General features: G+C 37.2%; 1 protein-coding gene across 1 annotated transcript in view; it reads left to right on the forward strand.

Annotated features, from left to right (window-relative positions):
* TRHDE (thyrotropin releasing hormone degrading enzyme) overlaps nt 1-20971 on the forward strand; it is a 277072-nt gene that overhangs the window by 55580 nt on the left and 200521 nt on the right. The window contains exon 3 of the mRNA XM_073000372.2: nt 10802-10928. Within this exon, the coding sequence (XP_072856473.2) occupies nt 10802-10928 (127 nt within the window). The remainder of the gene's footprint in view (nt 1-10801; nt 10929-20971) is intronic.

Raw genomic sequence — 20971 nt, forward strand, 5'->3', positions numbered from 1 at the left:
CAGTGTTTTAAATAAATAAAACCTGTTGACATTTAGACTACAATTATATTTTCATAATCACCTGGGACCTGCTTTTGAGTAGATCTGTACTCAAGGTACAGTTGATCTGAATATTTTTAGAGTTCATTATCAATACCTCAATATACACATTCTGGGAGCATTTACTATTAAAATTGTAAATCCCAGGCACTGGGATTTTAATTTTTTCCTTAATTTTCTTATCACTAATTATGCTTTTTATTTACAGATTAATGATGTTCATATAACTCTATATTCAGTCTACCAATTCCCATCTTATTCTTGTAAATTAAACATTAGGTATTAAATTTGTTCAGTACTTTCAGTAGGGAATTTCTGAAATTACAGCTAAGAGGTAGACAGCATTTTCAAACTCACAATATGTAGACAGTTTCTTGACTTCTCTGAACAGATGTGAAAATTTTACATCAGGTATGGAGGGGGACAAAAAAGATGATTAGATGGTATCTTGGTCTCTGAATCTCTCTTTGCAAATAAGCGGATGTGTCAACAGAAAGCACTATAAAGAAAGCCACACTTTTCAATTAGATGCCTATTACAGTGGACCCTCGACTTACAGACGGCTCGACTTACAGACTTTTCGAGTTACAAACTTCTCTGGCCACAAAATTTAGATTCGACTTGCAGCCGGAGAATCGACTTACAGACCAGACAAAAACCAAAATGGAACAAAAATAGAATAAAAACTGCCAGTTATGGGATTAATTGGTTTTCAGTGCATTGTAGGTCAATGGAGATTCGACCTACAGACTTTTCGACTTGCAGCCACCGTTCCAATACAGATTAATTCCTTAAGTAGAGGGTCCACTGTATTTAGCAGAGCAGAAAGGTAAGATACGTATAGTGAAATGAATTGTTCTAAAGTCAAGGAAATGACTTCTGTGCCTAGATTCTCTACTTGACAATAATCTCATGAAGAGAGCAGTTGTTTGATTTACTTACTCATGAAGATATGTAACCATAGAGAAAGAACTTAGCTGTAGCTTCACTCACATTCTATACTGTTAGAAGACCAATTTTGTGATAGCGATATCATCAGTATAGCTTGATTGACTGGGTGTTTTCTATACATTGTGTTTTCTTATACAGACATTTGTCTACAGCATTAACTCTTTCTTTATTATTTTTGCAAGAACAATAATCCCTGTTGGAAGGGGACTGTTTTTAGTAGATATTGTATTCTTTATTGTAATAATGTACTGTCAAGTCAAATGTGATCTTTTTAGGGCTTTCCAGGTAGACAGTACTAAAAAGTAGTTTAAAAGTCATTCTTCTGGGGACACCCTGGAACTGTGCAGCTTGGCCAAGGCCACACCGACTGCCTCTACTCTCAGGAAGCTTGGTACAGAATAGAATGCCCAACCTCTGGCTCTGCAGACAGACACCAAAACAACTGAGTTATCCAGTCTGCTCATTATATTCTTAGTGAATATATAACTCTGTACAGTCATGGCCCACTTTAGGATTACCCCGTTTAACGACGAATCCGCTTGATGGTGAGTTTTTTGCGATCGCTTTTGCGATCGCAAAATGATGGTTTGAATGGGGTTTTTCCACTTTGCGATGATCGGTTCCCTGCTTTGGGAACCGATTTTTGCTTTATGACAATCAAAAACAGCTGATCGTCAGGTTTCAAAATGGCCGCCGGCTGAAGAAAATGGCCCCCTGCTGTGCTTAGGGACGGATTCCTCGCTGCACAGGCACCGAAAATGGCCACCCCTATGGAGGATCTTCACTGGACCAGTGAGTTTTCAGCCCATTGGAACGCATTGAACGGGTTTCAGTGCATTTCAGTGGGCTTTTTTGTTTCATTTTACGACGTTTTCGCTGGAACGAATTAACGTCGTAAAGTGAGGCACCACTGTATTGTAATGGTCATAGAGGTTCTGGAGGTGCTAGATGCTTGTGTGTTTTGGGAGCACAGAAATATTTGCAACATTTCCTATATATTCTCACAGGAAAGATTTTCTATGAACTCTCTTATCCATAGTAATTTTCTCCTTTTAAGAGCTGAGGACTAGGATTGGAAGTCAGTTAGATTTAATAGTCTTAAAAGGTATGGACACACAAGCAGAGACCCATTTGGGCTTACTTACCTTTTGCATAGTCCTCAGGAGTCTTTGATCAAAATCAGCATGCATGAAAGGTTTCCTAGTATTGTTCTTAGTAAGTTCTTTCTGTTTTGTTGTATGATTGTATTCATTCTGCTTCTCTTTGTGGATGAACAACACATAAGCACATCCTGCACAACAGTGGTGTAGGACAATATTGTCATGCCTATCACAGACAATCAGTGAAGAAATAGATGCTTAGTGTAATTCATGTGGCCCAGTGGAAATTTCATTATGCCTTTATAGCAAATATTGTTACCATACTTCATTTTGTTATTACGTGTTGCTCTTCTTCACAGGACTGCCAGTAGCATTATAGCAATCATTATAAATTTAGAGGTGTTCCGCTTAAGGATAACAGCCATCGTAGGGTGTTAGGGCAAAGGATGTGGCCCACAGGCACCACACACCTTTAAATTAACTTTCATCAAAGTCTGTACAGTCATTTCTACATAGATATTTATTTGATTGTTAACAAACCAGGAAATAGCAACCCCGTCTGGTGTAAATATGCACTGTTTTATTTAAATTTCATCCTGTCTATTTCGAAAAGCTCTTTCCGATTTCCATTCTCAAAAACATGATTTAGCATCCACTGTACAATATGCATGATTCTAGATAGACTATCTTGGAAAAAGAGACAATTAATAGCACAAAATCAAAGTATGGACTTAGACACACCATGAGAAGTCTTTCAGGCTCTTTGAGATAAAACCACCCATAATTTTGCCTTAATATCTAACAGCCTTACATTACATCAGTGTCTGGGGTAAGAGTGCTCAAAGTACAGAGTTCACAGTTTTTCCCCCCAACATATTTTCTTTAATGGAAGGGGTCTCTGACTAGTATCTCCTTTTGATATTTGTAGCCCTCTCAAAAATGATCATAGAGCAACTTAATGAATTCTGCAGGTTTGTTTTGTCCCTCCTAGACCATACTTTTGTATTGTTGGAATGCAGGATGGACTAACATACGTCACAACATTTTGGGTGTCTTGTTAGTTATAACAACCAGGTCTAAGGGGTGATATGGGAAATTTGGCAAATCATGTTGGGACAGAAGTTATATTACAATACGCTTGTCACAACAAGATAATTTCATGGAAGTGTGTTACCATTGGTCTTATGTGTAAATACGAGATTGTGAAGCTTTGGCTTCTGTTCTTTCCTCAACTGATCTGCAGTTGAGGAATTCATGAAGGGGGTTATTAAAAAAAAAAACACCCACCCACCTGCTACCTCTATAGGCATTGTCCCTTTCCCCTCTGGCACTTTGTAGGGAAATCCCAGTGTTATCGATGAAAAGTGTGATTGGAGACAGAAAAGGAAATGCAAAAGCAGTTAAACTTTGAGCATCCTGCTTTTCAAATACCTTTAGATGTCCCTTATGGAGCGATGGTTCAAACTTGAAAGCTGTTATACTGGATGTTGTAACTCTAGCATAACTTTGATACTGTACATGAAGAATTGCAATCAGGAAGTTTCTACACTTGATCTTATCTTATTGTCTGTGTTCTTTGTTCACTCCCTTTTTCTTACTTTCATTTTTAAAAGTTCACTTTTATTTAAAAAAAGAAGTCTTGAATAACAAATATTAAAAAGTCAAGTTGAAGACAAACACATACCTTAGCAATAAACAGTAGCCCACTCTTTTGTAGGCAATAGTTTTTATCAGCATTCCCCATTTGCAGTAATTACATTGAATGTTATTAATAGAAGCTGGAAATAAATAAACACAACTGACTGTTGAAATCTGAAAATTAATGAAAATCTTCAGAGAAATTACTCTATATCTTGTGTGTAAATTGTAAAAGGGTGCTGAAACTTGGAGGATACAGAAGTTTCCTACTGGAAGGGCATCAACCAATAAGCTAGTATTTGCTGATGGAAGGATGTGAAATTGCTTGTCCCAAGCAGGTATACTACTGCAGTCTCTGAGCCTTGAACTCAAAGAATCACAGAACAAGTGGGCTCTGTGAAATACTAATATGGCCACCGCATGCTCAAACCTAGATGTTCTTCCCTATTCCTCCATCCTTTCCCTGCAGTTGCCAGTGTTATGTGGCTCATACTTAACCAACAGGGCAATAAGGTTCCAGGCACCAAAACTGCTAGTGGTGGCTGTGATTTCAAAGGTGCTGTTAGTGTGTTTGTTCATTCTTTGGTGTTGCAATATAAGGATTGAAAAGCAAAATAATGGATTCTCTTCTGATAGGCTATATTTTGATATCTTTCAGAAAGCATCTTTGAAAATTTTTCAGTACTTTACCTCTAGATATTATAGGTTATGTTCCATAAATATAACTCCCTGTCAGTTGTAGTTATGTATTACTTAGACCTGGTAGAAATATGGAAGATATATGTCAATTTATGCAGCTGCATATTTTAACTTCATTTTTATGTGACTTCAGAATGATGATAATGCTACTTCTCTGCCAGTTAGCAAGCCAATATTGTTTTAAACATTTTAAGACTCACCTAGCAAATGTGAGCAATATAAACTTAATCTAATTTGTATTTAATAAATAACATTTCAATAGTACATTTTTAGAAGCAGATATTTGTCCTGAAATACCAAACATAGCCAGATTCCTTTAGAAGGCTGGTCGTTTTCTTTATTTTCTTAGAAAGATACATGTAATCTTTCCTTTTCCTAAAACCTATTTGTATGCATAAAGCTATTCAGAGCATGGAAAGATTCTGCCTCCACAAAACAATTACTATGTTTACAGCATGCCAAGAGGGGAGGATTAACACTTCCCAACTGCAACCACTTTGGAAATCTGAATTGCCATCTATGGTTTGGAGCTAATTTGGAATATATGTAGTATTAGAGTGTGTAAAATTACTTTCGAAAAATAATTTATTTTTGGTACTTGGAGTGATTGAGAATTAATTTTCTTGATATTATGTTGGGAAAGTAACTTGTACATTGCTTGTTGCCGTTTAGTCAGTCAGTCAGTCAGTCAGTCAGTTAGTTAATTAGTAGTGAGTTTATTTATTTATTTAATGGAGAAAACCCCTTATGACTGATAAGAGAATGGCATAAAATTTGTGAATTCCTCTCAAAATAAATTTAATTATGCCTTAAAATGCCCTTGAGAAATAACTTTTGAAAGGATCTAGGAAGTTTTGTTCAGTGTACCAGTAAAGTAACATTGCTCCTGTTTGTTATATTGTTTGTTATGTCTGAAACATAACTAGTTTACAGATAGTTATGTCATTTATAACTTATTACTTCAATGCTTTTCCAAATTATTTTGCATAGTTCTGGTCAGCATATTTAAAATAAGATATTATAGAGCTGGAAAATCAAAAATATAAAGGGTTTCAATCACATTACCTATGCTGCATGTGAGGCTTTTCATGTAAAAGAAAAGGGGTGGGCTAATGGGGCAAATGAGAGAGCTTTTAAAAAATTAAGTCAGTTTTGAAGACAGTGGATGTGGAAATGTTTTGTTCCATCTCAATATGAAATTGATTGTTGGGTTAATCAGGACAGAAAAAAAAGAAAGAAACTCTTCTTCACATATTGTGTCATTAATTGATTAAATTTCATGCTTCTGACTATCCCTACCTTAGATTATTTTTTAAAAAATGATTAAATAAATTAATGGAGGATGTCTGTCCATCACCATCTTGACTTTGCAGAATCATAGAATTGTAAGGCTTGAAGGGGGGGATTCCAAAAGTTTTTAAGTCCAACCCTTGCTGAAACCCATTGCACGAACATCTCTGACAGATAATTATCCAACCCCTGTTTTAAAAAAATCTTTAATGGAAGAGAGTTGATCATCATCAGAGGTAGTTTATCCCATTTTCAAATAGTGGGTGCTCTCACCTAAGGTGTAATGGTGGAGAGTCTGCTAAGAAGCACAAATTAGCAAGAGTAGTTTCTTCACACTTACTCAGTGAGATTTTGAAATGATACAGAGGAAAGTGTGAGAAATTGCAGGAGCCCTAAGTATATAGTGTAATGGGGTTGAACAATGATAACCACACTTCTCCAAAGTTTCGGATTGGACCACTAGGTAGGAACAGAACCATCAATATGCTCTGTTCACAACCTAAAATTGAAGAACCTGTCTAAAAGGCTACCATGGCTGAGAATACTGAGCATTGCTGGAAGGTCTCAAAGAATGAATAGGGTCACATGTTTCATACATTTCTCCCAAATCTTCTTACTAATTTTGAACTTCTTGGGTACAATCTCCAGGAATGATTTTTGCACCCATGTAGAGATGTTACCTGTTTTGATTAGATTTATCCTGTAGATCATTTGGAATCATGTTCTTATTCCAATAGGAATTACTTATTGTTAATATATACTGTATATAATGGGAAGTACCCTACTAGGGATTTATGCCAGTGTAATCATTGTAGTGGCAAATCTGCTGCTAATTAATAAATTGCTTGTCGCATTCTGAACCATGGGCCAGATACACAGTCAGGAATAAAAAACAGCAACTTGTTAATTGGTGTTAAATTGCCACTGCAAGTCATATAAATTCATTTAATAATGGTATAAATCCCTATTAGGATTCTGGCCAGTAGCTTAAATTTTCAAAGTATCTTTGTTAGGTTGCTTTTGGCTCTAGTAGATTAACAGACAGTCATGTCTTTTTGACGTCACCTCATTGAAAGTCCCCTTGAATTAATTCTGGTTCATGACCAGTTTGTTTATACTGTTTAAAATGGAAAGTAGACAGTGAAAATTATGTTTTCCTTGACTTTGACTCAGCTCTGAAAAAACTTCAAAACTATCCTACATCTAATTTTTCTAAAATTATTCTAATATAGGTTCTTAGTTTGAATATCAAACAGCTTGGAGGGATATGAGAAATTGTTGCATATCTGTCAGTCAAACTTCTTAGCCATGAAGACAGAGTGAACATTGTTTTCATTACCATTTTGAAATGTTTATTGACAACTTTTTGTATTCTCTGGTAGTGATCTGAATTTTTTTCTTAGGGTATCTTGTGGATTATTATTGAGCTTCATGTGTACCAATGTTTCCTGCTTTTTCCGTCTTTTGTTCAGATGACTCAACCACTCCTTTTTATGCATGTTTCCCCATGTGCTACATAATTATTACTTTGCTCTACATCTATAGGAGTGGTATTATCCAGGGCAGCTGGGTTTCTCTAGCGGTATTTGTTTTTCATCCTCTTCACATGCAAAGATTTCATACAGTAAATTTATCATGGGGAAAAATTATCTCAACAGTTTCACCTGGTGAAATTTGTTGGCAGTATTCTTCTGGGAGGGACAGCATACGTATATTCAGTATATTTGGGAACTTGTTATTTTTGACTCTGTTACTCATTCATGATAAATACTAGCTGTCATTGTGTAAGATTACATTTGCAAGGAATTTTCATTTCATGAATGTGGAGATGTAACATCTGCTTGTGATGAATCAGCCATTGTTTTCTCCTTCAGAGGAACCAATCTCTGGGAAGTTGAAGCAACTTTTAGGAGCAACTTTTTGAAGACAGAATGGTGTCTTGCCCTCCCTCTGTCTCTTCTGTCTTTCTCCCTCTGTCTCTGGTGGGAACTATGTAATCATCAACCAAAAAAAATTATTTGTGAGATAGGAAACCAGTTTACTAGGCAATATAAAGCAATATAAAATGAGAATAGACGAAGGAAGGGAAACAGAAGAAAAACTATAAGGCAACAGTTGTCTATACAAGCAGAGCACAAATTCAGTGTCTTTCTATGGGGTGGTAAATATGTGCCCACCCAACTACGACTCAGCTGCAAGTTGGATTGCAATCCCTCCCATCAGACCTAGCCATCATAGCTAGTGATGAGGAGTCAAATGAGCTGCAGTCCATCAACATACAATGGGCCACATATTTTAGGGACCTCTGTTCATCTTTTAACAGTCATGATACCAGCTTAATAAGGAAGAGTGGGAATGAGCCTTTTGCCTGATGTAGCAAAAGGGAATCAGCACTGTCAAATGAAGAAGTATGTTTAAACTCAGTTTAAATATTAACACAACTGTTTGTACAGTCACCTTGCATATTTTGGAAGTAGAGCTGCTACCATCATGTAATTAAGGAAAGTATGGTTAATTTAGGGGCTCTGTGGATTTATTCCCAATGGCAAAAATGCACCATCATATCTCAGTTTATTAAGTAAGACATGATAATCTGAAGTGGCTCATTATGTTATATCCAAAGTGAAGTGGCATAATTACTAGTTTATAAATATTACTTAAATTTTTAACATCAAAGCTCGTGGTTTATAGTCACTTTCAGTGATGCATATTGATACTATAAAATAAAACGTATGTTAAGCACCCATCAGGTTGAAATTAATGTACAGTGTGCTGGTGTACAGGAACTCACTTATTAGAGCAACATTTATCAGCCATGATCAAACAAAGTCTTCGTTGGCTGATCAGTTATTTATTGCCACTTTAATGCATTGGATTACTATAATATACATGTAGAAGTGTACACTAAGTTTTTATCAGAAAAAATACATTTAATTGTAATGCTAAGTGTATATGTGTATTTTAAAATACACTGTCACTATTTGTGGGGTTTGGTAAACGTCACTGTGTGGGATGTGGTCTAATTTAAGTTTAGATTTGAGTAAGAAATTTTGTTGGTTAATTTTTGTTTAATCCACATATATTCTTCTCCTAGAAAATGGATCTCAAGAGAGGAAAAGCCCATTATATTACATGAACTGTTAGGTTAATTATATTGTTTTCCATTTCACATTATCTTAGAAATTGACAGTCATTAGGTATTCTACTGACACATTACAATTCAAGTTTGAAAATTAACTATGCTTGTGCTTTGTTTTTTTTTTTTTAAAGTAACACTTCAAACACCAAGAAAAGCTTGGGGGAAGTTATTTGGTCTTCCCCATTCTCTAACTATGCTGTTCCCATTTAAAAGAGGAAGCTATATGGTGATGTGGATGCTGACCTAAGAATGATAGAATACCTATAGGTTAGGTGGAACCACAGGAAGATGCACACCAGAAAACAAAGGCATGGAGTTTGTCAGTACAAAATGGAGCAGACAGAACAAAAGAGATCAGGAAGTTGTTGGGGGCAAATCTGCACAAAGCAAGGTGGGAAAAATGTAATTTAGTTGTTGGACACAGTTCTGATAAGATAAGTGCACAAATAAAGCTGGAACAAGTGCTGTATCTAGGCAGAGCCTTGGAAAACTAATGTGGGGATTGGAGTGCGAACAATAAGGGGTGATGTAAATCTGGTTAATCTACATATTTTGTCATTGCATAGAGGCCCATTGTGGAATAATAGTTTTCAGTACTTGCATCTAAGACTCCAACATTTAGTTAAGGAGATGTCTTTCTTATTTGTAACAGCACCCTAGTTCTTCATCATCCCATCATATTATAATACACATTAAGATTTAATGTTATGTTTGAACTGGAACTTCTGACCTGTTGTTTCTCTAACAAGGCAGAGTTTGAAGCCAAAGTCTGAAACTGGCTGTAAAGCTAGATTCTAACAGTTTAGTATCTGGATGAACTTGGGTATTGATTTAGCTGCTCCTGTCTATAGCAGGAGCCAGGCACAAGTAATTGGGTTTAGGATACCAGGACACTTACTGATAAATGATTAGCTAGGATTCTGGAGAATTCAGACTTAGCATCCTATCAAATATGTAGTCTTCAATAAGAGCTAAATGAATATTAGTTTTGGAGAGACATAATTCAAGTACCTTTTGCGTTTGAGAAATCAGACTTCCAAGGAATCCTATTTTTGAGACCTGAAAACCAGTCACATGACAAATGCTCAGATTTGTGAATTAAGAGAGAATCTCCTCTTCTAATGCTAGATTATCTGTAATGTCTGTTTCAGCCCTAAGTAGCAGACCCAAATTATGAAAATAATAAAGACTGAAATCGGTACTCACTAGATGAAGAAACACTGTGTCATTTTGGTGATTCATACAGGAAGACAGCTGAAATGTTTTATGCTGCATGCAGCATCAACATCTAAATTATACAAGTATGAACAGTTTTAATATACTTACTGCATTCTGAGAAGAGAAATAGGGGCCTCAAGCAGTCCTGCAGCAGTCATGGCTGGGCTTCAGGAATGTTAATTGTTTGTGTACATGAGGAAGCTTATAAATGATTGTTTATGAGGGCTTGTTTTGCTCATCGGGAAAAAAGTTGATGAGTTATTATATTACTTAGACTTTTAAATTGTTCAGAGCTTGATGGAAAATGATGTTAACTTACCACGAACTTTCTCTCCTTCGGAGCCACCTCAGCTTCTGTATTTGAAGTAAGCAAAGAACCATTATACTAATCCATTGTGTCATCTTATCTTCAGAAAACACATGTAAATGATTGTGTTGAATATTCATATTTGATGCAAGATGTATTAAAAAAAATCTGTGTATTTGGCTTCATGCTAAACTACTGCTTTGGAGTGGTGGCACTCTTAAATGTTATCACTTCCTGATTGTGAAAGTTAGTTTGTTCTCTCAGCTGAGCCATCTGAAATGGCTGGAATTAGAAGTTAAAGATTTTTAAAAAAGAGAGAGAGAAAGACATCAGCCTTAAATAATGTCAGTTCCAAAGTTTGTTTAAAACTGTAGAAAATATGACCACTAATTCTTTAAATTTGTTTCTTTTTCCAAACAGATCCGATTGTATGCAAGACCTGATGCCATCAGAAGAGGATCTGGAGATTATGCTCTAAATATTACTCGGAGGCTTATCGAGTTTTATGAAGACTACTTCAAAATGCCCTATTCCCTGCCAAAATTAGGTAAGCTTTTGAAAGCAAAACAGATTGTCAAGATCAGTGGGTTCAATGATATATGACTTGAAAGTAAGGTTAGAGATAATGACTTGATTTCTAAAATAAGTTAAGATCAGTAGTAGAAGGAGAATTTCTCACCCTCTTCCTCCCTCTGTAATTATCTACACAGGGCCAACCCTACATTGGGTTGCTTTTAGTGGCAGAGCATGGGGAAATATGGCTATTTCACTGTTTCTTCTCCTGATAGGACTCCTGCTGCTCTAGAAACTTGCTGTTACTTTGTGCAGCTCTATGGAGTTGGATTTTGGTTTTGGTGGCTCCTATTTTCCTCCCAAAGAAGAGTAGAAGAGGAGGAACCCCCATTTACCACACTCTCACCCTGAATTAGTTGGAAACTAGCTGCACTTATTTCTACTTGCAGTTTAATGCTGATCTGGATAACAGGTGATTTCCTGAGCCATTTCTATAACATTGCTTGGCTCAAGGACCCCTCGCAGCTTAACTTTAAATTAAATGTTAAAAGAGTCAGCTCTGTACAGTTGAGCTGGCCTCAGATGGTGGTCACAGTGCAGCTGCTGCAACATCTTCTTCAGTTTTTCCTGTTCATCATAATCATCAGCAGCATGTCTTTATTTTTGGGATGGGCCGGCATTACCACAGTTCCTTGCTCCTCTTTCCCCTTTATTGAGGGAGTGCTACTGCCATGATGTTCTTTAGAAGGGTGCCACTTGCCTCCCACAGGGGGAGACAACAGGGGAACTTGGGCTGCCTCTCTAACCACACCACCTGAAAATCCCTGCTAGAAGTCTTTAATTCTATGGGATATTTGGAAGCTGCTGGGAGATGGAAGAATTTTCTCAAAATAGACAGACCTCACTTTGGCTGGATTTGTGGTGATTTCCCATGAAGACCCATTCTACATATTCAGGGGGTCTGAAACAAAAGAGGGCTTTCCATAAAACAGCTCCCTGAAGGGGAGAGAATTTCCTTTCAGTGAACTTTTGGATCCAAATCAGTGAGTATTAAACATTCATTTTCCTAACTCGGGTGAAAAGAGGCTAGTCTGCACCTAGCCTTGTCATAATCAGCAGTTAAATTGGTGCAGGCATTGATTCACTAGAGAGGAAATGTTACTGATTTGTTTTTAGATTGTTTTTAGATTGCGTAGGGTTACACTTCCATTAGATACCTTCAGGCAATGTTCATTTGGTCACATTAATGTCCTTACTCTTCATCAGTTACAAAATAAAGTACGTTCAGCATTTGAATTAAAAACATGTTTTTCTTAATAGTAGTGAATGTGTGTTCTATTATAATCCTGCTTATTGGAGTAAATTACCCTAAACTCACTTTGCAGAGCAAGCAGCCCAAGCCAGTAATAACATACATATTCTTCCTTTGTTTTTGTTAACATTCTTTTCTCACATACTGGATATTTCACACTATGTTATTGTATCTACCCTTTTAAGGAATGCATGGTATCAAGACCTAGAAAACATATTACTAAGTAGCTTTTTTCTGATCACAAGTTTTCTGATTTTCAACCCCAGGTGTTCTTTCCTGGAATTCAGGGCCTCCTTCATTAAAGCACTTACCTGCTGAGTAGCATCATTCTTAGTGTTGCAACTAATGATGTAGCAGGAGATATGTTAATTGATACTGTTACAGTGGGTGTTTTATGCAGTTTCAATATGTATGGAGTGGCATTTTTTTAAACTTTTTTAATTGATCTGTTGCATGCAGTACTCTGTTAATGTCAAAATAGTTACACAGGAGCTTGTTAACATGGCACTGCACTAACTCCAGTTTATCACTTTGTAATTTCATGTCTCTCTGGAATTTGTCCTGTATAAGAGCTTGTTAGGAAAAATGTGATGTGAGTCATAAACGTGGTATGGGTGGGTGGGTGGAGGTCTGCTTCTTGGGAAGTAAGCTAGTAGTGACAAAAGTTGAAAGGAAGATACAATGTCTTTCTTCTTAATTAGCAGAAAGACACTTGCAGTTGTTAACTTTAGATGACTGAACATAGCCGTAGGGTAAAGTGGATAAGTATAAATGTGTCATATTCTGTCTGTCCCAGGTAAAGTGTGCTCTTTCAACAGGCTTTCTAAGTCTTATTACACAGACTTTACAGTCCACATTATATAGAGCAGGTTGTGCTGTTGGTAGGTGGTTTGTCAAAGCATTGGTTTAAAGCTTTAAAGTCCTGTGTGGCCTAGGAGCTGGCCAATCCAAGAATATCCAAAGACTCAGTGAGGGTATATGGTTGCTGGAAACCAGTCCCTGTCCGGAGATGGATGTGACACATCTTTGTGGCTGTGATTTGGAAGATGGAATGTTCATACTTTTTGCTGTGATCATTCAGTTTCCTGAGTACATAATGTTGGAAGCAGCCATGAGGTTTGCATTGACACTTTCAAAGTTTATTTCCACATACATTTCTGTATTGTAAGAATAGATTCTGTAAAGTATCTCAGTTACACAGTGTCTGTGTGATATTTTTAGTGAAGTTAAAACTGGTACAGGTTTCCATCTCATTTACTGTATATCCAGACTGAAAAAAAATATGATTTCATCCTTCTTGACCAGAGGCAGGTAGAGGATACTTTCTTCAAAATTTTAGTATCTGTTTCCAAATTATAAACACTGTTTTCTTCTCCAGATCTTAGATGGCAACTTGAATAAAGTACTTCTAGCTTTTTAGTAGCAATCTGCTAATACTAAACTGCTGTTGATTGAACTACAGTGGTGCCTCACTTAGCAACGTTAATCCGTGCAGGAAAAACGTTGCTAAGGGATTTCGTCGCTAAGCGATTTTAAAAAGCCCATAGAAACGCATTAAAACGTGTTTAATGTGTTCCTATGGGCCTCAAAACTGACCTTATGTGAAGATCGTCCATAGGGGCGGCCATTTTTGGTGCCTCTAAAGCGAGGACACACAGCAGGCGGCCATTTTGTTTTTCTGGCGGCCATTTTGAAACCACCAATCAGCTGTTTAGAAAGGGTCGCTTTGCCATGATCGCTTCCCCGCGATCATGGCAAAGTTATTTTTACCCATAGGGACCATCGCTAAGCGATCGCTCTGGCGATGGCCAAAATCCCATCGCTAAGCGATTTCATCGCTCAACGGAGCAATTGCTAAGCGAGGCACCACTGTACTTATTAAGGGTATATTGAAAAGGCTTTCTGTCTATTTTTTATTCTCCAAAATATAAATAGTATTTCAGAATAATGGTGAATATACCTTATGGTTACCTGTTACCCCAAGAGATTTTAGATTGGACATCCTTCAATCTCGAGAGACTATGGTAATATGCTCTGTATGGAGGACTTAGAACAGCATCTAGTGTGGCTGGGAAGGCCAATTTGAGAGTGACAATCCCTTCCATGCTGAGGACAAATCCAATCTGTCCCCTGTCCAGCTCCCTGGTTTTAGTGCTTTCTGGACTGCCTCTTTGCCTTGGCCTGCTGGACAAGTGTCTCTTCAAAATGGGAGAGGCCATGATGGACTGCATGCCTCCAGGCTGAATACTCAGATGTCAAGATTTCTCATCTGTTGAGGTCCATACCTAAGGCCTTCAGATCCTGGTTGCAGATATCCTTGTATCGCAGCTGTGGTCTCCCTCTAGAGCACTTTCCCTGCACTAGTTCTCCATACAGGAAATCTTTTGGAATTCGACAATCAGCCATTCTCATGACATACCCAAGCCAACATAGACGTCTGTTTCAGTAATGTATATATGCTAAAAATTCCAGCTCGTTCTAGGACTACTTTATTTGGGACTTTGTCCTGCCAGGTGATACAAAAAATGTGTTGGAGACAATGCATATGGAACGTGTTCAGCTTCCTCTCCTGCCATGCACAAAGGGTCCAGGATTTACTGCAGTACAGGAGTGTACTCAGGACACAGGCTCTCTAGACCTGAATCCTGGTATATGCCGCCAACTTATTAAGCCATACTCTCTACGTGAGTCTAGAGAACATGGTAACTGCCTTGCCAATGTGTTTATCCAGCTCGACATCTAGGGAGAGCATGTCAGAGATTGTTGAGCCAAGGAACACAAAGTCATGAGCAACGCCCAATTCTTGTGTGGAGATGGTAATAGAGGGAAGTGAGTCCACGCCCTGGCCCATGACTTGTGTTTTCTTCAGTTGATTGTTAATTCAAAGTCTTGGCAGGACTTGCTAAAATGATTTATGAGTTACTCAAGAGATAATAAATGTTTAAAAAACAAACACTGAAGCATTTTGATTACACTTTTGTAATCTAGTAACAAACTAATGCAAACTAGAAGCACAAACATTCTACTCGTATTCAGTCATTCAGTAAAGGAGCCTATTGTAATATCTGAGCAGAGTGAGCAGGATACACTTTCTCCTCTTTCCTAGTTCCACCACGTGGTGAGCTGTATTTGTAGAGGAGCCCTGAGAGAAGGAGCAGAATTGCTCCCCAGGATAGATTTAGCTTGTCACAAGCAAAACTGAGGGTGGAGTGGGGAAGGGTTAGGCTGCTCCTTTACTGAATGTATGTATGTATGTATGTATGTATGTATGTATGTATGTATGTATGTATGTATGTATGTATGTATGTATGTATGTATGTATGTATGTATGTATGTATGTATGTATGTATGTATGTATGTATGTATGTATGTATGTATGTATGTATGTATGGAATTCCTGAAATTCAGAGTGTCAAAAATGTAAGACTAGTTTAACATGGATGTTGATCTATGTATAACAGATTTGTTCTAATTATCCAAGGTTACCTGAGATATTTCATGTAGGTTAGTCTTATTTATTTTTACTTACTTCAAATATTTAGCAATAGTTTATCTGTTACTCTTTGTAGACATACTTGAAATTTGATTGCCTTGCAAACACGGTATGCATCGATCTTTTGTGGGCTCTTGTTCATTTGCGAGCTTTGGTAATAGATACAGAGCTATAGCTGAAAAAAGTTGCATATTTGATTCATTTGTTACATTACACATGTTACACAGCCTGCATTACACTATTTATGTACAGTACTTATTTCATTACTACTCTTTACTTCAGCCAAAAAAGGCTCCCAGAATTGGCTACAGTACAGATATTAAGAAAGCACTTCCCTTTAGGCTTACAATCCCAAAATGTAAAATGACACAAAATGAACAGGAAACACAGGAAGAAGAAGCCGAAGTATATGCACACATATATTACAAATATGGTATAAGTACAAATACAAGTATAGTAGCACATACACAATTTGGTATTCATTGTAGAAAAGTGATAGGCAGATTGTAGGTAAGACTGAGTGTGCACATTTATTTGTCCAAACGTAAGTGGACAATTACTTGTGACAAAAGGTGGCAGTGCCATGCAGACAGACGTTTGCTTCTGCAGACAAGACTTCTTCCTAGATGATATCTACTGGCAGGTCATTGCTCATTCATTTGCTTATGTACACCATTCAGTTGCTTATCTAAAGTGACAGCTGATGTTTGCCTGTTCCAGTAAAGAATTCTGTTCCATCGGTAGAATGATATAATTGGTTTCTGTTCAGTGTTTGCCCCTGCTCATAGAATATTCTTGACTGACTCACTGGATCTCTGACCAGACTTTATTGACTTGAACTCTGCTGTGCCTCTTGGCTCTTGATCTGGGTCACTACTACTGGGTTCACCTATTCTTTAGAGTGACTCAACTAGCGTTAACCTTGCATTGCCTTTTTGACCTTGTTTTTGGAGCTGCTCTTGTCTAGATATCTGATCCCTGCTCAGACTCTACTGCCATAGACACTGAACTGTCTTGACTTGCTTCCAGACCTAATCCAATCTTGGTCTTGCCTGGAACACGACAGCTGGGCTCATTTATTTTACAAGACTTTGGACAATAGCAGGGACTGGAAGACTGTATATAAAGTCTGGTAACTGGCTGGCCAAGGAAGATTCCCTTTGGAATACAGAAATATGCAAAGGAGACAGGAAAAGGAAGAGTGAGGTGCACATTAGCCTGTTTCCTTAGATCTGAGGCCGTTCTGGCTATGGCTGACTGTGGTCACACACCACCTTTATGTTAATGAGAAATGAGAAGTGTTTCTAATTTGCCTTTTAAACTTTTCCCCTTCTTTTTAAAAACTTTCTCTTAACTTAGCTTTACACATCTTTGTTCAGCACATTCTTTGAAAATGGAAAAATAAGAGACTGTGACAGGCAAAATCATAAACCTCTTGTAGCTTAGCAAGTTCTCTCTTTCTCCACTCACTTCAGATGTTTTTGGTATTATTAACATTATTATTATTGAGATGAAGGAAGCATCTGATTCAGCCATGTTTTAGCAGATGGGGAATTAGCTTATTTTGAAGCAAGAATGAAGTTCCAGATGTTATTCTGTGAACTCTAATAGGGAATTGATTGACTCATATGCAAAAGGCCATCCTTTGCATACTAAGCATCCATAGAAAGGCATGCATCAAACTTGTATTCTGGGGAACTTCACTTTATGAGCATGCTTGATCTCCAAATCGGGGGCTGTGCAATAAGAGTAGTAGGATGTGAAGTGTTTTCATAAGCCTGGAGGTCTGGACTGTGGTTGTCAGAAGACAAGTATGGTTGGAATTTAGGAAATTAGTGCTTGAAGGCTTTTGGGAGAGAGAGAGGTGGAGGAGGGAGAACTCTAAAAATGACAAAAGAAAAGAGTCACGTCTGTTTGATCCTAATTATGGGCATAAAAACTAGCTTTATGCTGGATTGTCATTGCAGGAGGAGTAAGGAGAGAGATCAGAGTTGGCTTAAATTGTGCTAAGGACCAGATTGTTTGTAACAGTTAACAGTTAGAAACTGAGATGATGCTAGTGTTCCAGCTGATTATCACCTCTGATAAATCAGACTTGCAAATGAAGTATATATTTACCTCATGAAGATGAAAAAAATTGTGCAAATCAACTAAGGAAGATCTGAAACACTTCTGTTGTGACAATCATACACTGAAATAGGAACATGACAGTCCTTTCCAGAGATCCAATTGGTTGCCCTGAAGGTAGTGGAGGAGTTCGAGGAAATATATGTTGCTGCTCAGTCTGAAAAGGGGTTTTCTGATTTCATGCCTCTGCTTTTGAAAGAATACCTAATAGGGTGTTCTGGGGTAATATGTTTTGGAAGTTCTCTGACAAAGCTTATCTTATGTCAGCCAGTTAGTGACAGTGTCTAGAAGGATGGGATAGATATCAGTTATCACATGGACAGGATGCTTTGGAAGTGATTAAGCCCCACAAAGTTGGTTTGGTGCTATTCAAGGCATGATTGAAAGCACATATTGTCACATTGTAGGGAACAGTGTTTCCCAACATTTTTTAAGTCACAGCCTCCTTTTATAATAGTCAAGTACTCGGCAACCCTTGCCACAATCCCCAGATTGGGACTTTTAGTTCAGGGACCTCTGGGGACCCAAGGTTGGGCACTATTGACTTAAGGGGATTCTCCCTTCCCACTAATCTATTGATAAGATTCTTTCCCCTGCCTCTGGGTTTCCTCTCCCCTCTTCCTGTTTGTTTTGCTTCCTGGTTGTGCTAATCCCCCCTCTCTCCCCTTTTCTGACCTCCAAGCATGAAAGGAGCATGGAGAGTTCTTACCCACATGTGGAGACTCCTTCCCGCCCCCCTTTTCCTCCCTACTTACTGTAAATATAGGCTACAATTAAAAGTAAAGATATCTTTTTTTTCCTATTTAAGATGCTTCCAGAGTGATTCTTAACATATAAAGTGCTAGTCACTGTGAAAAGGGATGGGCCGTTGACGCTTAAGATATTATCTCATGATTTCTCTGTGCAGTTGTTGTTTGTACCCGATACTCTTCTAACTATAAAAAGAATTAACCAAATTCTCCAATAATAATGTCTGTTAGGGTAAATATATTGGAAAGTTACTTCAGAAGATTAAATTATTTACCATTAATAGTTTCTCAAGACACATTTATTTCTTTATATATTTTTAAGTGTCTTCTGATAAACTGTTGGGTTACTATTTTTAGAATATTTTTCTCATAAGTAGAAATAGCATATCCCAATAGTATTAATGTTACTGCCTACAGACACATGCTCTCACGAATATTTACTAAACAAATATGTGCCCTAATTTACAGTGGATATATTTACATATATTATCAAGCCTTCTGTCAGTAGAATTAGTTTCCAGAGATTATAGCTTTGCCTGAGGGAAGGAGTGTGAGTGGAGCAAACTACAACGTTATTAAAGAAGTGAAAAAATGATCTACACTTCTGTCCTACAAAAGACATAATGGAGAAAGATTAAAACCATAGAACTGAATAAACCTTTTTGTAGTCTGTAGATTTTTCTTGCTGATTTCTAAATCTTAGGTACTCAGATCTCTCTGGCAATTCAAGAGGGCATATATACTCGTTTTTATTTCTTTCGCTAAGTATACTGTAAGTGAAAAAGTGTTCCTGAAGGCACAGTATAGTTTTATATGTGGCCTCTTACCTTGGGATTCTTCTTTATTGCACTGAAGAGAGGTACAGAATTAAATGTGTTAGGATGGCTCAGAGAGTTTTCATCTACCTTTTAAAAAATCATAAACAATGTAAGTTTTTGATTTGGCTCCTTTGTAAAAATAACAATCCTCTTCTGTAACTTTCAGTTGGGTATCCATTCAATAAAAGATTTTTGTATTCACTTCATCTTTTATGGTTTTTGTGAGCATACAGGGAGAGTGTTATATGTAAAATGTTACATGTTAATGCTGTCACTTGAATCTATACTTGCACTGCTAATGCTGCATCCAGATTTAGTATGATACTTATAGTAGATCCACTAAAACCACTGAGTCAGTTCAGTCTTCAATAATTTCATTCTGTTGTCAAGGTTTGGAGCACTTTGTATGCTCTGACCCTGCAATAATGTCTGGTTCAACCTATTGATTTCAGAGCATAATTCCTGTGTTCAGTTGTTGTCATTCTGTTTAACTTTTTAACAAAATGTAAACTGAAACCAAAATTTAGTTTTATTTTTTTCCTTATGATAAAGCATTATTGCTTTTCAAATAAATGTAGAGTTATGGTGGAGTCAGCATGTGCACTTGTGTTTATAGAGTGTTTAAAAAATTAAGGGGGTGTATCCAAAATGCAACATTGAAAATGTGCATTGTGCTTTTAAAATGAGGTTTGAACAGCTGTATACTAAAAGTCATTGCAAAACAATCAGTGAACTCTTCAGCCATGTCTGGAAGCAAGGTCACTATACAATAACGTTGCCTTCCAAAATAATCTCTTTCATGCCAGACATTTGAACATGTTTACAAATGTTTTAAAAACCCAGACAAAGGAGAGAATTGAAAGGGTATTGTAATGGTTGGTTTATATTATGTAAAATATTGCAATGTATTAACATGAGCAGGAGGTATGTTTGCTAATCCAGGAATTTGCTCTACCCTTATTTTACGTCTTCTAGTAATTTAGTCCCAGGTTAACCTGCTGGCCTAGCAAGTGTGAACCTCTGTTAGTCCAAATAATGACACTTATCATCATGCTGGAAGATTGAATGATTCTGATCTATGAGAGTTGTATTTTGCCATCCCAGTAAAAGCAAGACATTTTTGTTACAATTTTTTGACTGTATCAAGCCCCAGTAAGTTACTACACCAAGAAAATTCAGTTCTTTACAATTGAAGGGGAAATGTAAACATTTGAGAGAAATATAAATCTAGGGAGGCAAGAGACACATACATGCAACGTCATATGTCACCATGTCACACACATTGAATGACAGCACCACTGATTCCAGGGATCATCAGACATCATATAGCAGCAGTGGCAGCAGGTGAGGACATCATGAATTTTCCTCCATAGATTAATCTGATTTGGCTGGGTGAGCAATTAGAATGATTTCTCATGTGTGTCCAGTAATATACTTAAAGTTTAAAGATAGCTCAAAGTTACAATGTTTTTGGTTGTGCCTTTTTAAAGCTATAAGCTCCTGCATTTTTAGAATTAATTAAAATGTCCTTTTCATTATTTTGTTGTACCTTTTATGTTCCTGTATTTTAGACTGAAT

Source organism: Pogona vitticeps, chromosome 5 (genome assembly GCF_051106095.1).
Source record: "Pogona vitticeps strain Pit_001003342236 chromosome 5, PviZW2.1, whole genome shotgun sequence".
Taxonomy (NCBI): Eukaryota; Metazoa; Chordata; class Lepidosauria; order Squamata; family Agamidae; genus Pogona; species Pogona vitticeps.